Source organism: Trichophyton benhamiae, assembly GCF_000151125.1.
Source record: "Trichophyton benhamiae CBS 112371 chromosome Unknown Abenha-G-c-322p01.r1, whole genome shotgun sequence".
In the NCBI taxonomy this organism is placed as follows: Eukaryota; Fungi; Ascomycota; class Eurotiomycetes; order Onygenales; family Arthrodermataceae; genus Trichophyton; species Trichophyton benhamiae.
In genome coordinates, this window is record NW_003315110.1 from 275,365 (window position 1) to 290,251 (window position 14,887).

Below are 14,887 nucleotides of genomic sequence, written 5' to 3' on the forward strand. Positions count from 1 at the left end.
ACATATGATGGACGGCCTTCCAAGGCCTACGCAGGTACCCTTGTTTAGACTTGAAACTGGTAGCCGCATCATTAACCAGCCAATGGAGAGCCAGACATATCGCGTGAGAGACTGTGGGTTTCTCTTGTTCCTGGCTATCTGACTGAACCTGCATGCTTCACCAATCCAACAAAAAGGGTAGGCAGGCTGGCAGTATCCTTTTGATAGCCTATTGATGGTTTAACGTGTCTATGAATAAGCATGGCGGACGGCCACAGGCTAAGTATATTGTGAGTTTTCATTGCACTTACAGCCAGCATCACCACCGCCGTGTTGGGTAGAAATCTTGTACAACGACTGTACAACGACTGTACAACGATTGTACAACGGTTGTACAACGGTAGTATCAAGGGATCTGCGTGGTGACTCCATCACTAGGTTCATTAAGTAAGGTACCCACATGAGCAAGATAACATCTCGGCGAGAGCCGGCAAGCATCACCACGCGACGGTCTACCGGAAGCTAGGTGAGCAGTGGAGCGATGCCGAGAGATCGATCGGAGATGACAAGTTTCTCGGGGCTATAATACATTCAAAGCGAGCGTGCAGTACACGCAATTCATGAGCAGGAGAAAGTGTTGAAATGTATGTGAGAAGCTCGTAGTTAGGTATTGCTGTCCATATCAAACTGGACACCCAAAAGGTCATATTATTATTCATGAGTAGTTAGGCAAAATGGTAATATATCTACATCCCAGAAAGTCGATTATATATATATATATATATATCCAAGATTAAATTAAAAACCAAAAGGAAAGCACCAAAGCTTTACACCAGTAATATAGAAAGCAGTGTGACCACTGCTGCTACAAGGCTCAGCTTTCCCGAAGCATGAAGCCCCTTAGCAGCACTCTGTAGGTCCACTTCCGTCAAGAACAGTTTCGGGTCGTAGACGTCTGGCTTGGTGCTATTGAGCGTTCCATCCCAGCAGTACATCTTAAAACACTGCTTGCAAGCATCGGGGACTGCGGTCTTGGTTCGCTCAAGGGACCTGCTGAGCATAGCACAGCCGACGCAGGTAGGCCAGTTGCCATCTCGAGTGGCATTGGCCATGGTTGCGACGTTATATCCATTGAGAATGATAGCATCACGCTGTGTGGTGTTGTACTTCAGGTTGAAGGTTGAGACATTCGAATGTGTGACGTAGGGACTGTTAGGGATGTATACGATCAACGGCGTAGGATTAGTGGTATTTGAGCTGTCGCATCCGAAGAAAGTGGGATTGTGGTTCAGGCCGAGATTGATGAAAGTGTTATTATCTGGTATAGCTGGGAAGGATGTTCCGTTGGCGATTCCAGTGCTGTTCAGACTGCGTTGGTAAGTAGCTATTATGCTGTCGCCATTAGGCCAGGCCAGTTCGGTGTCAGCGGAAGAGTCAATCGCAAATATAACGTCAACATGTCGAGCTGGCTGGATCAGGGGATGGAATGGAATGTTCTGCTTGTCTTCACCGCCATCAACAACGGGGAGGGACTTTACTCCTGCGAAAGGAGATGTGCTTTTGGCATATCCAAAAAATGGGTTGGGCTTGTACTCGGCAATGTCATTGTTGGCTTCATCAAGCGAGCTCAAGAAGTCACGGAGACTGTCCTTGACGACTTTGGGCAGGTCCTGGCTATCAAGGTGCAACGCGAACTGGTTGAATAGAGAGGAAGAAGTTCCCATGATGAAACCGGCGTTGTCCATTCCCCGGACGCACTTCTCATCCGATGGAAGGGTTCCAGCCTCGAACTTGGAGCCAATGTACTGTGTTGGAACAAAACCGAAGATAGTGGGATCCCATGTACCAAATTCGTATGGATTGAATTCGAAGATGGTAGCATTACCGCCGATGAGTTTTTCACCCGGATTCCTGCCATCGGCAACGAGAAGAGGGAAGGGCACATCGCCACTCTGGAACTTGGAATTCTGTGAGATGGACGACCATGTATAGGCCGGACCACCCTTGGGAGCGTTAATGAGCTGATACGACAATGCTCTGCCCCTATATACAACGTTAGCATATCAATGAAGAACCTAGAGTTTATGGCAGAATATCATACCAGATATCAGTGATAGAGGTCTCGAAGCCAGCGGCTTTCTTGCGAGAAATCTCCTTGATCATCTCCTTATAGTACTCAGCGGTGTCAACGACCCCAGAGCTACCATCATCTGGTCCCTCGAGAATGGACCGGTTAAACTTCCACAGCGAATTACTGCCTCCCTTTTGCAATTCCGTGATAGTACTGTCATTGTTGACGTACATTGAGCCAAGTAGCCATCCACCACCACTGAGACCGGACAGGTAAGTAGCTGACTGCAGCAAGCCACCCAGCTGTCCAGGCTCAGTCGAATTATCCGTCCGACTATCAAATGCCTTGAGGGCACCAGCTCCATTCATGAGAGCACGGTACCCGCCTCCTGAAACGGCAATGGCAACGTTTGGGAGCTTAGCAACATTGTCTGCGTTGCCTACGAGGTATGCCACGGCGTCAAAGCCTTCGATCTTCACGCGACTAAAGAAGTCTGCCATAGCGCCCGTGGTCTTCATCCTCCTTTTCTTCAGCCAGTCCTGTTCCTGCTGCGACAGCTTTGCAGCCGATCGAACAGCCGGTTTGGTAGATGGACAGTCGACTTCTGCAGGGGCATAGCCGTCTGGCGCATTTGGCAGAGCTCTGACTGCAACATCTGCGGCGGCATTAGGTATGCCGGCTCCAACGGTCGCTGTAGTATAAATTAGAAAGGGAAGTTCCAAGGGGAAAGGAATTGATCATCCGTAAATAGGCATGCTCAAACTCACCAGGAAGCAAGCTTGCTAGGACAAATGTTCCCAGCGTTGCTGGGATGAACATCATCGTAGCAGGGTTAGGCCTGCAACACCAAGGTAATGGACACTAACGTTGACAAATATTATATATATTTGAAGAAATAAAAAAATAGTATATAGTCCGCAATCAGCTAGTTAGCTTTGAGAAGAAACAGAGAACAATGCCATACAAGCGAGCGCGGGGGAGAATGTTAATATACATATGTATGTAGACGAGGAAGGATGAAAATTGATGCGTGGGCGCTTCCGGACTGTGACGGCGCCAGCTGAGAAATAAAAAAAGAACTGTTGCTATGGGTCGTCGGTGCAGCCAGCTGCTTAGGACTAACTTACTTTCCGACCAGGCGACTCGTTAGAGGTTCCTTTGAACGGCTAAAATTAACCTTGACTTTCAGCTGGTGGGTGATGATATCAGAGCAAAACTATAACTATCGAAGCTGTGCACACACATTACGGATGCTTAATCGTGTTAAAGACTGCGCCATGTCCCGCGATCGCCGTCAGCCTCATGTTGCGCCTAGTTTTAGGTCAGTCCTTCCTGCTTAAGCGTACACAGCATAAACTGCAGACGGTCATATCCAACAATCGACAGTACGGAGTATCTCACATGAATTTTGAAGTGTGCAGTGGGGGACACAAAAGCCGTGCAAGGTCCCCGATAAAAGAGTAGGCGGATGATCCATCTAGCTGGGATACGAAGCCCAGAGAACGCTCCTTGGTAGAAGGGCGTCGTTCATCCTTCAGCCCGGAAGACTCGTCTTCTTTTTTCAGGCATATTCTCGAATTCGGCTCCGGTGGCTGAGCGAGTGACCAACCAGGACGCAGCGTCGCGTGGAGGCTGGTCGAGGTTTCTGAGTTATTCCTGCCCAGCCCTGTCGCACTAGGGAGATGAACAGGTGGCAGATGGATACCCTCATCCATAGTTAGGTAGTCTCCGACTCGCCCTACCCGAACATCTCAAACATCAGAGCGCAGAAGATCGCCTGTTTCGGCATTTGGTCGTTGCTATCAATATAATGACAGGAGAGTCCACCAGCCAACCAGAGTCGGCCGGTCAGAGTCAACAGTAACTAGTAGCCAGTCAGTCCAGTCGACTTGATCATGCAGCTTGGAATTGAGAGACTTTGGTGCTCTCGCTGTCTGCGGTACCTCCTTGCCCAGCTGACGTGGCCCTCGCGTCTCCCACCCACGTCCAGCGAGATCATGAAGCCATCTAGAACCCTCTCGCTTTGTCTTCTTCCTGTTGTTGTGGTTGTATGGAGGAGTTTGCTGCTGTTGGTTCTTCTTCTTTCTTCTCTGTTGCGTTTTCCTCGCTGACTAAAGAAGATTACTAATATATGACTAGAAATGTATATCACATGATATCATGTGACACTTGTCTTAGTCATTTCTTAATAAACACCTTAGTCATCCCATCCAAACATGCGTCCACGAGACCCCTTCTTACCCTAGAAGGCAAGAACAACAAAAGCGCGAACGCGCCTTCCCCACACTTTCCTTTTTCCCGCACCCGCCTCCCCTTGGCCCGTGTGCCTTCCCACCAAGAACTATATGCAAATAAGCGCCCAGGATCCCGTTTGATGAAGACATAGAGTGGCTAGTAAGGCGTGTTATACACCCAGAGTTTACTAGTTCTGACCAGGGATCAGGCTGATGCAAGATGTGGAAAGACAGGTACCTGGATACACACTCTATTTCTTCCCCATGTTGAACCCCGGATTGGTCATCACAGCCTCATGATGACAATGACCGTGGGCCATCCATGATCTGACAGTTCCGTTTTCAAGTAGTGGTACCAAGCGTCAGAATATCCAGCGTGAGAGCGCGAGTGACGACAGTGACGACAGTGGTCGGATACTTCCAGCCCAGCACCGTAAAAGACTGAGAAGAAACACCATCGTCCCCAAGACTAGTGATAATCACAGTGTCGGGTGTGGAGATAGCGATGATGTCAAGTCTGGAGGCGGTGACATTGATTTGAGGGACCGCAGAATGCCAGAAAAACGGTTCTTGGTACTTACAGCAGCAGGGACAGCTTGTGATCCAGAGTTGATACCTTCACCAGAGACAAGTTCTGACGTCAGGGACGAAGTTCTTGATCGAGAGGATCAAGGACAGTCGACATCAACCCCAAGTGAACAACAAGTAGATGAAGACTCGATGGCCCACAGTAGTGATCAGCGAATCGCCGAAGGCGAGGAACTTGAGTCTTCACTAGAAGATTTCAAGGAGTCAAGCGGGTCAGAAGACGAAGACAACAGCGGCTCGTTACCACTAGAGCCTGAAGAGGCCAGTGATTCTAACTTTGACCTAGAATCAGAGTCTGAGGCCGCGAGCACCGATACATCCGAATCGAAATTGTTGACCCAGGCATCGAGAAGAAAAATTTTTAGGAAGAGAAGTTCCGTACCTCAGATAAAACGTCGCAGTCGTAGTGCCGAAGATCACTACCACAAACGCTGGCATTCAGGGAAGCCATCAAGGGTATGATATATCAGCAAGTAATATTCCGTAGTGATACTTGAGTAACAACTTAGTACTTTGCTGACACTATGACGTAGGAAGCACAGCAGAACATTGTGGAGAAGTTACGGTACGTATTCTTCTCCTTTGCAGCCACTAGTGATGGTGGTTAACTGTTAGAAATAGCTCTTTGTTCTGGGAGGGAGAGAGCGGAAATGGTGCTCGCCTCCCGAGATGTTTTTCGTGCCGCATGTCTGGTGTTGTAAGTAGTCTAAATTTGTTAAGTAGTATGTCTCGTGAGGTCTCACTGACGCTGTATTTTAGACTCCACCATCAGACGGTACCCTGATTGGAGATAGGCTGGAGGAACGACTGCCCTGCGGCTGCCTGTACAAAGTGCGACCGTGCCATTAACCCTGTACTTTGGAGGATTTTGACTGACCCCCGATGATCAGGAAGCCATGTTGGAAATGTACCTCGCAAAAAGAGGAATCCTGACAGTGAGTGGCTAAATAGCTAGTGAACGGCATTTCAGCCGTCCAGGTGACCAGACTGATACTGACGTGTTGATCTCCTTTTTGTTGAGATGTCCAACAATATTCCCCAGAAACAACAGCGCCAGCGGCAAGATAGGCTTGGCCAGCACCATCGCCGCGACCTCATCAATATGTTTGAGCTCTTCTTTGGCCCATTCACTGTGGAGAAGGCATGTAACCGACCCCAACTGATCGAAATCACCAGAAACGGGAAAAGAAAAACACAATTATTGAAGGACAAATGACCATGTTAGCTAACGGCTTTTCTCTCTTCGTATCGACGATACAGATGCTGAACCTGGGCGGTGCTCGGCTCAAAGCTGCCGAAGAAGCAGCTCGGCAAGACGACATGTTGGCCGACCGCCTGAGTAGTACGCGTCTCTAGCCACCAAGTCGGCCGTTTCTTGCGCTTCGAAAGCCATCTCTGTGCCTCAAGTGCATCATTGCATTATGTGTACCATCCCGCCTGCCTGGTTACAAGTCCTTGAAAGCAGGTCGATCATCCCCAGCGAGTCTGCGTACCAAAACGTGCTTTCAAGGTAAAGCATGCATGTTTTACACCACTCATCCTTATTAATAATTCTCCCATCCAGACGTCGATGCCAGTGGAGCCGCCAGAATCTGCGAGGTCTTCTGATGCTCTTCTTTTTGCTTCTTTTCCCCAATAACACTCACCAGCGCGCACTGCTATTTATACTCGATTTTGCCTCCCGCGATCCAGGCCGTCGGGGCCAAGCGCCCAGCGTCTCCACCAACCGGCACCCCGGATTGCCCTTTTTGGCCATCCGCGCCAGCTTATCCCCACGGCGTCTCCACCGACCTTAAATCCGAGCTTAATAGGAGGAACTCGGTTTGCATGGTTGCTGGAACATTGATGTAAGATTGAGTGCTGTAGAGTTATAAAGTGACTAGTACTGTTGATGTTTCCTGCTGCTGCGCTGGCCAGAACGTCAGCAGACCTGCTCCTGTTTCAACACTCGGTCCGTTGGCCGCTGGAGAATGGCTACTTGGGAGGCTTGCTCATTATCTAGCTAAACTAGAAGACTAGCAGTCAAGTACTAAGCAACTGACTAGTAGTTTACCCCATACTTCCGTGCTCCGGCCATTCCAGGCTCTGTCTGTTGGCTGGCCTGCCCAGGTACTGCCTTATCCGGCCGGTTGCCCCGTCTTCGGAGTACACGATACCGCTCTGGGGATTCCGGCCTCGTTGCCCTGTTTGCTTTGCTCAGGAATCAACAGGAATGAGCAGGGCCATGCCATGTCTCGTACACATCAGCTACCGTCAATGGTGCCTTGTCCTCCTTCCTTGATCGGCTGAATGGCAAAGGGGGGAAGGCCTGGCCCAACACCCGCCATCCTGTCCGCAGCGCCTCGTTTAACCCAACTGCGAGTACATAAATAAGGTCACACGGATCCCATCTTGTCTTCCCTGACCTCCCTTTCGCTCACTGACAGACCAAAACTCATTCATCGAATCCCCCTCACTGGCTCGTATTTGCGTTGTGTTGTACTCAGGCAACTATAAAAAGCCTTACTATTCTTCCTTTGACTACTTTGGCATCTTTTCCCCCGTTAAACCCACAGACAACCGTTCGGAATGCAACTCACCAATATGGCTGATTCCAAACAAATACTGGCCGTGTCGGCCCCTGGTGCAAAGCCGCCAGTTCTCTTGGGCACAAAGGAGCGCCTCCCTGAGTTCCAGCTTGCTAATAAGGTTGTGCTTGTGTCCGGAGCTGCCAGAGGCCTTGGGTTGACCCAGGCTGAGGCCCTGCTAGAAGCGGGAGCTATTGGTATGGATCATTGCCTTCCAATCTTCAACAGCTCCCTCATGCTGACGTTTCGATAGTCTATGCACTGGACCGTCTCGAAGAGCCCGTAAGTCATGAATCCACTACTATTCCACTCTGCGAACTCCCAGCTAAACGTGCCAAAATCAGTCCGAAGACTTCCACCGAGTGAAAATCCGCGCCACAAAGGAACTCAACACTGAGTTCCATTACCGACGCATCGACGTCCGTGACACCGAGGACCTTGAGAGAATCGTGCAGGAGATAGCTGACAAGCATGGCCGCATCGATGGTCTGGTTGCTGCTGCGGGCATCCAGCAAGAAACTCCCGCACTCGAGTACACGGCCAAGGATGCAAACACCATGTTCGAAGTCAATATCACCGGTGTCTTCATGACTGCCAAAGCAGTTGCTAAGCAGATGATTCGCTTTGGAACCAAGGGCAGCATTGTCATGATTGCCAGCATGAGTGGCACGATCGCCAACAGAGTATGCTCCCCACCTCCGCCTCCACCTCTGAATGATTACCTAGTCAGACCATATCTGACCGACTACAGGGTCTAATCTGTCCAGCCTACAACGCTAGCAAGGCCGGTGTCATCCAGCTTGCTCGCAACCTTGCTTCTGAATGGGGCCAGTACGGCATCCGTGTCAACACCATCTCCCCGGGCTACATCGTGACCGCTATGGTTGAAAATCTATTCGTCGAGTTCCCAGAGCGCAAGACCCAGTGGCCAAAGGAGAACATGCTCGGCCGTCTCAGCGAGCCCTCAGAATACCGAGGCGCAGCCGTCTTCCTTATCAGCGACGCCAGTAGCTTCATGACCGGAAGCGATCTCAGAATCGACGGTGGCCACGCTGCATGGTAACACCATCTTCTAAGCTGGTTTTCCCAACAATTCACTCTCTTTATTTTCCTATTTCTCACCTCATTTAGCGACGTTTGCGATGTTTCTTTGTCTCCATTGTTCGTTTTGTTCAGTTCACATGCTTTGACTGGGTTCCCGCATAGGTCTTTTTTTCCCTTCGTTTTATCAATAATTATGGTTGCCCATCTCTGCACTTAATAGATGATAATTGGTGGGGGGGTGGTCGGGGCAGCTGGAATGCATAGGTGTAGCTGACATGGCTGGATGTTCTGGGCCGGGGGCGATATTTGAATCCGGCCTGGCGTTGCATGGGGGGTGTCAGTTCTGAAGGGCCAGAATGTTGCTAGTATGATAATAACAAGCAAATAAACAAGATCAATGTCCTTTTTCCTGCATCCTGCTGCATCTAAAGTATGCAGTCTAAGGTAATATGAATGGAGTATAGACATAACGAAGTTCTTCCATCGTCTAGCAGTAGAATAATAATAGCAAGAAGTTGAAGCAAAGAAAACAGGAAAAGAAACACTCTAGTTGAAGATCACGAGCCGAGGCTTGGTCCATGCTGACTAAGCAGACAACCTCCCTCCCCCCAAAAAGCAAATATTAATTTAGACAACACAACGCAGGCAACATTCACCAACCTTCAGCTAGGGAATATAGAAAAAAACGCTGGACTAGCATATCAATCAGAGTTTCGCGTTCTACAATCTTCCTATTCGCCTGTCGAATACTCAGACTCAGCTACTCAGCTTCTCCCACTGACAACAATCGGCAACAGCTCCCCGGCGCCATGGCTGAACAAGTGAGTACCTCATTAGTCAACTCAGCTCCCTAGTTAGCTAGATACATCGGTCATAAGGTACTGATACTATTCGATGACTCTACTAGACCAAGAGCCATATTGCTGACCCTCCCACTGGTCTGTACTTCTTCTACGGCACCTTGATGGACCCGACGCTCTTGGTCCAGCTCCTCCACCTAGATAAGCTCCCTGACCTACGCCCCGCGTCGATCAAGGGGTACAAGTTCAAGCTTTGGGGCCCCTACCCGGCACTTCTGGACGACGAGCACGATGATTCTGCCGTGATTGAAGGAGCTGTGTATAACGTTGAGTCGGTAGAGCATGCGCACGCCCTCGCAAACTATGAGACCAAGAATTATACTACGGGCACCACCACGGCGTATTACTCTGACGGACAGCAGCCAGAGACTGACCAGGTTACCATCTATGTGTTTGCGGGCAATCGGAGAGACTTGACGGAGGGAGATTTCAATCTGGAGAGATGGATGAAAATGATGGGCAGGGGGAAGGTGTTGGATGATTTGGCTGCTAAGAAGGCTGGGTCTGCTAAGAAGCCCGAGTCCTCTTGAATAATAGAATGGTGCTAGTCTTACAATGGCGGGTAAAAGGGAATTTCTTCGGTCTGAACGCTTATGATAGACGGGCGAGGGTTATGCAGGCAACTCCGGGTGAGCTATGGGAATCAACCATTGTTCAATGCGTTTCTTATTCTCCTTTGTGTCTGTAGAATGGAGCTGATTCGAGTGTCGACAGCGTCTTTCGCCACCTGATAATGAACCGTTGACAAGCTCCCGTCATTATAGCCGAGGAAAGGCTTGTCTCTCCCTGAAAGACACCGCGCGCACACACTACGGAGTATATCCGTACCACCTAACTTCATTATGGCCAGAACAAGAGAGTAGGTATCCTCATTGTTGTACCCTGTTCAAAGCAGCCCCTAGTTAATTGGCCACCAACGCCCTAGGCAGTGGCATTATCAATGACCTATTCCTCTCTTCAAAGACGCATTGTTAAGCGGCGGCCTCTAGCCGGGAGGCTCCCTGAGCCGCCTCGTCTCTTCTCTTCCGCTTCCGTCACACGGCCGGAGCCGTCTGGCGTGACGGGTGAGCTCATGGCCGCAACCGCAGTGGATGGTCTCCATCCATGTAAACAAACAAAACCGCCCAAGCAGCGGGAAACACGACGGCAAGGTTCGCCGGGAGCCATGGGTCGCCTGCATCCCGAGCCAGGCTACTGTACCTCGAGCCCGCGTTCGGCCCTGCAGCGGTATCTTGCGCCATGCTCCGTACACTCCGTAACCAACAGCGACTCCAACTCCTCCCCTCGAGTCCTGTCCTCTCTTCTAGCAACCACCCAAATTATTATATAACGAATAATAATAATACATACATAATCAAGCCAGCGAGGAGAGAGAAAAGCAAAGAAAGTGACACGTCGATCCGGCGGCGGGCTTACCTAAGCGCTCTCCACCGCCCGTTGGGCGAAAGAAATATTTACATTATTATTATCATTGTGCGTGGTTGGCGGCCGCCGACGTTCGACTTCACCTCTTCACCTCTTCACCTCTGCGCCTCGCAACCGCATCCGGGCTCCCTTCAGGCGGAAACGGAAGACATAGAGCCTGCAGGAGAAAGCTCGCAAAGCCGCCTGCTGCAGACAAGGGTGCACCCAGAGACTGGTGAAACTTGCCCTTTTTCTTGCTTCCGCCTGCTGTTTGTTTCAGCAGGACAACAACGAAAAGGGAGTTTCAACCGCGTGTCAACACTGGCATATTTATATCAGACAGTCTGCTCTGCTTCTCGCTGATATCTGCATCTTTTTCTTCTCTGTATCGCTGCATTATCTACTTGTTCTTCTATCTCTACCCCCGGTTTGCCTGTTTATCTCCCTTCCCAAGGAGCTCTATACGCGGCTGTTGGCCTACTCTATTTGAGTGAAGAGAAAATTACCGAGTACGTGCAGCGACTTGATATCAGGCCTGATTGGCTGCTCTTCGGGCTTTTTTCCTTCATTTGTTTTTTACTTCGAATACAAAGTTGAACTCGGGGTTATTGAACTAGCATCTGAGACATTTGCTCACCATGTCTGAACGCGGTGGTTACCGAGGCCGCGGCCGTGGTGGCGGAGATCGTGGTGACCGTGGAGGAAGTCGGGGCCGCGGTGGCGGTGGCCGTGGTGGTCGTGGTGGTCGCGGCGGAGGAGACTTCGATGGCGGACGTGGCCGTGGAACCTTCACTGGCGGCAGAGGAGGACGCGGTGGAGGAGGTCGTGGACGCGGTGGTTCTCCAAGCATCTATGGGTAATTGGACTTTTCATATTGTTTTGACTACTTTTTTTTTTTTTGTTTTGTTTTGGGTCATTTGTGATTGATCATGGAAATGATCAATCTCCGGTATGAGACTTGCTTGTCGTTTGAACTAATGCGTTGATGTGGTATATAGCGAAGGCCATCCTGTTCCTCCACCAGATGCCGAGGTTCAAAAGATCGAGGATACCTACATCAAACAACGCAAAGGGTTGAGCCTTGACACTCTCAAGCTCTCCCAGGCTTTCCCCCTGAGACCGGCCTATGGTACGCGTGGTAACCCCGTGGTTCTCTGGGCAAACTACTTCCCACTGGTCCCTCAGACAGGCATCACTCTGTACCGCTACACCGTCAATGTCGGGGTCGAGGGCAAGCAGCCACCTGGCTACCGGAAACTTAAGCGGATCTTTGAAATTCTGCTGGAAGACCATTTGTCTGCCTTCCAAGGTCACATAGCCACTGATTTTAAGGCCACCTTGATCTCGACCACCTCCTTGGATTTGACGTCTGAGTCGCTCGAGGTTGCATATCGGGATGAATTTGACGCCGTTGCTGAGCCGAATGCCCCCAGATACCCCCTCCGTATCGTTGAAATCGCCCCGTTGGTCTTGGATGAGCTTCTCAAGTTCCTCAAGTCCCCAGGAGCCGATGCATTCGGCCAAAGCAAGGAAGAATACCTCCAGGCCCTCAACATCGTCACCGGCCACTTCCCCAAGATCTCCCTTGATACCTTTAATGTTGGCCCTAACAAACATTTCAAGACGAAAACGAAGGACATTTTTGATCTTGGAGGAGGTCTCAATGCTTACCGGGGCTATTTTGTCAGCACTCGAGCTGCGACGTCTCGTCTCCTGGTCAATGTGCAAGTCAAGCACACGACTTGCTTTTACGACGGACCCTTGGTCAATCTGATGACGAGCACACACAACTTATTCGGTCTGAAGCAAATGAACAACTTGCTCAAGGGCGTCAAAATCTCGGTCACCCATCTTCCACCAAAGACCAATAAAAAGGGCGAGAGCGTCAATCGCACAAAGACTATTCTCGGGCTTGCTACCGCTAAGGACGGTGCAAGCTGTGAATTCCCACCAAAAGTTGAACACTCGGGCGCTGGACCAGCTGATGTCCAGTTTTACATTTCAGGAAGTGAGCACTTCGAAACCGGCTACCATTCTGTTTATGACTACTTTAAAGTCCGTATGTATTACTGTTTCTTCCCTCTATTTTTTTTAATACCCCTTCATCGGTTGATACAACGCTAACTATCTAAGCTAGGTTATAAAATCGAGCTGGACATGCGTTCTCCTGTGGTTAATATCGGCACGATGGCCAACCCCAGCTATCTTCCTGCTGAGGTCTGCATAATTGAGCCAGGCCAGTCAATCAGATCCAAGCTTAGCCCTGCTCAGACCCAAAAGATGATTTCTTTTGCCGTTAGACGTCCAAAGGAAAATGCTGAGGCCATCGTCAACCACGGGGCCCAAATTATCGGTGCAACCCTCCAGCCTCAAGCCACAGTGAGTTCCTTTTCTTTTGCGATGCCTTGATGAGCGTCGATGCTTGCTTCGAAGTGATTCCCACAATTATACTAATTCCCACTCCCAGGACACCATGGGCATCTCCTTTACCCCCAAGCTGATCACGGTTCCGGGACGCGTCTTGAGCAACCCTTCTGTTCGTTATAAGGGTCAGGGTGTGGCTGCCATCCGCTCTGGTAGTTGGAACCTCAACAATTTAACCTTTAGAGTTCCTGGCGCTCCCTTGAAGGATTGGGCGTATGTCATGATTGGAGATGGCCACATCCCTTCTGATCCAGATCGCGCCGTCACGGACTTTATCAACACCGCCAGGGCACAAGGCTTAACCTTGTCACCTCCACTGAAGGCTGGCGGAAACACTGATGGTCTCGCGTGGGTGGTGAATTACAGAGACCCCGGCAATGTCGAGAAGAACGTGGATGAGATGTTTAGACGAATCAAGTCAAATGCCAATCTCAAGAACGCGAGACTACTGTTAGTTATCCTTCCAAATGATAACCCGACAGTATACAAACGGATCAAGCTCAATGGCGAGGTCTTCCATGGCATTCAAACCGTCTGTGTCATCATGTCGAAGTTTACCAAGTCGAGCAATGTGCAGTACCATGCCAACGTTGCCATGAAGTTCAATTTGAAACTCGGAGGTACAAACCATGTCCTTGATGATTCCAAAATGGGAATCATCGCAGGTGGCAAGACGATGGTTGTTGGCATTGATGTCACTCACCCTGCTCCAGGATCATCTGAGACTGCCCCTAGTGTTGCTGGCATGGTTGCCAGTATTGACAAAACCCTCGGCCAATGGCCAGCAATTCTAAGATTGCAGCGTGAGGCTAAGCAAGAGATGGTCGATGATCTCACTGACATGCTCAAGTCCCGCCTTCGCCTTTGGCATAAGAAGAATGGCGTGTACCCTGAGAACATCCTTGTCTACCGTGACGGTGTCTCGGAGGGTCAGTACGGCAAGGTCCTGCATGAAGAGCATCCCCGCCTACTCAGGGCCTGCAAGGAACTTTATACCGGCGGAGTAACCGCGAAGCTGCCTCGAATGACTATCATCGTTGTTGGGAAACGGCACAACACTCGTTTCTACCCAACCAAGGCCGAAGATTCCGAGAAGGACAATGCTCGCTGTGGCACTGTTGTTGACCGCGGTGTCACCGAAACTCGTAACTGGGACTTCTTCCTACAGGCCCATACCGCCCTTCAAGGAACTGCTCGTCCTGCGCATTACTATGTTGTCCTCGACGAGATTTTCTCCCGCCGCCAGAACCCGGCATATCCAACCGTCGCTGACGAGCTTGAAGATCTCACTCACAACATGTGTTACCTCTTCGCTCGTGCCACCAAGGCTGTCAGCATCTGCCCACCGGCGTACTATGCCGATCTTGTTTGCGAGAGAGCAAGAGCTTATCTCAACTACTTTTACGACGAGAACCTTAGCCAGAAGTCTGGATCGGCCTCTGTTGCTTCCGCAAAACATCTCCAGCCTCACCCCAACGTTATTGATACCATGTTCTACATGTAATGTGGTATTTATAACCACCAACAACACGATGATGGACTCCCTGGGCATATCTATACTCCATCCTCCTTTACCACTGTTCGGGTTATTTCCTTTTTCCTCCTTTTCTACTGCGTCGTATCTTTTTTTTCTTTCTATCTTTTGAACTCAGCCTACTTATGTTTTGCTCTATCAAGCTACGCCAAATTGTGACCCGGGAAAAGTGGCAGACACAT

At 50.1% G+C, this 14,887-nt stretch overlaps 5 protein-coding genes across 5 annotated transcripts; 4 read left to right on the plus strand and 1 right to left on the minus strand.

The window, feature by feature from the left end:
- Positions 1-806: 806 nt before the first annotated feature.
- ARB_05919 (lysophospholipase Plb2) lies at positions 807-2,872 on the minus strand (the record flags this gene model as incomplete). Its single annotated transcript, XM_003015562.1, has 3 exons — positions 807-2,022; positions 2,081-2,741; positions 2,818-2,872. 3 exons carry the CDS (start codon positions 2,870-2,872, stop codon positions 807-809), a joined length of 1,932 nt encoding a protein of 643 aa, XP_003015608.1.
- A 1,632-nt stretch (positions 2,873-4,504) lies between these two features.
- ARB_05920 (uncharacterized protein) lies at positions 4,505-5,480 on the plus strand (the record flags this gene model as incomplete). The annotated part of the gene is made up of 3 exons (XM_003015563.1): positions 4,505-4,518; positions 4,635-5,328; positions 5,406-5,480. 3 exons carry the CDS (start codon positions 4,505-4,507, stop codon positions 5,478-5,480), a joined length of 783 nt encoding a protein of 260 aa, XP_003015609.1.
- A 1,960-nt stretch (positions 5,481-7,440) lies between these two features.
- Positions 7,441-8,502, plus strand: ARB_05921 (oxidoreductase, short chain dehydrogenase/reductase family; the record flags this gene model as incomplete). Its single annotated transcript, XM_003015564.1, has 4 exons — positions 7,441-7,636; positions 7,693-7,721; positions 7,784-8,122; positions 8,191-8,502. 4 exons carry the CDS (start codon positions 7,441-7,443, stop codon positions 8,500-8,502), a joined length of 876 nt encoding a protein of 291 aa, XP_003015610.1.
- A 790-nt stretch (positions 8,503-9,292) lies between these two features.
- On the plus strand, positions 9,293-9,873 carry ARB_05922 (uncharacterized protein; the record flags this gene model as incomplete). Its single annotated transcript, XM_003015565.1, has 2 exons — positions 9,293-9,304; positions 9,391-9,873. 2 exons carry the CDS (start codon positions 9,293-9,295, stop codon positions 9,871-9,873), a joined length of 495 nt encoding a protein of 164 aa, XP_003015611.1.
- A 1,512-nt stretch (positions 9,874-11,385) lies between these two features.
- ARB_05923 (RNA interference and gene silencing protein (Qde2), putative) lies at positions 11,386-14,675 on the plus strand (the record flags this gene model as incomplete). The annotated part of the gene is made up of 4 exons (XM_003015566.1): positions 11,386-11,603; positions 11,746-12,806; positions 12,885-13,126; positions 13,215-14,675. The coding sequence occupies 4 exons, from the start codon at positions 11,386-11,388 to the stop codon at positions 14,673-14,675; spliced, it is 2,982 nt and encodes a 993-aa protein (XP_003015612.1).
- Positions 14,676-14,887: the final 212 nt, after the last annotated feature.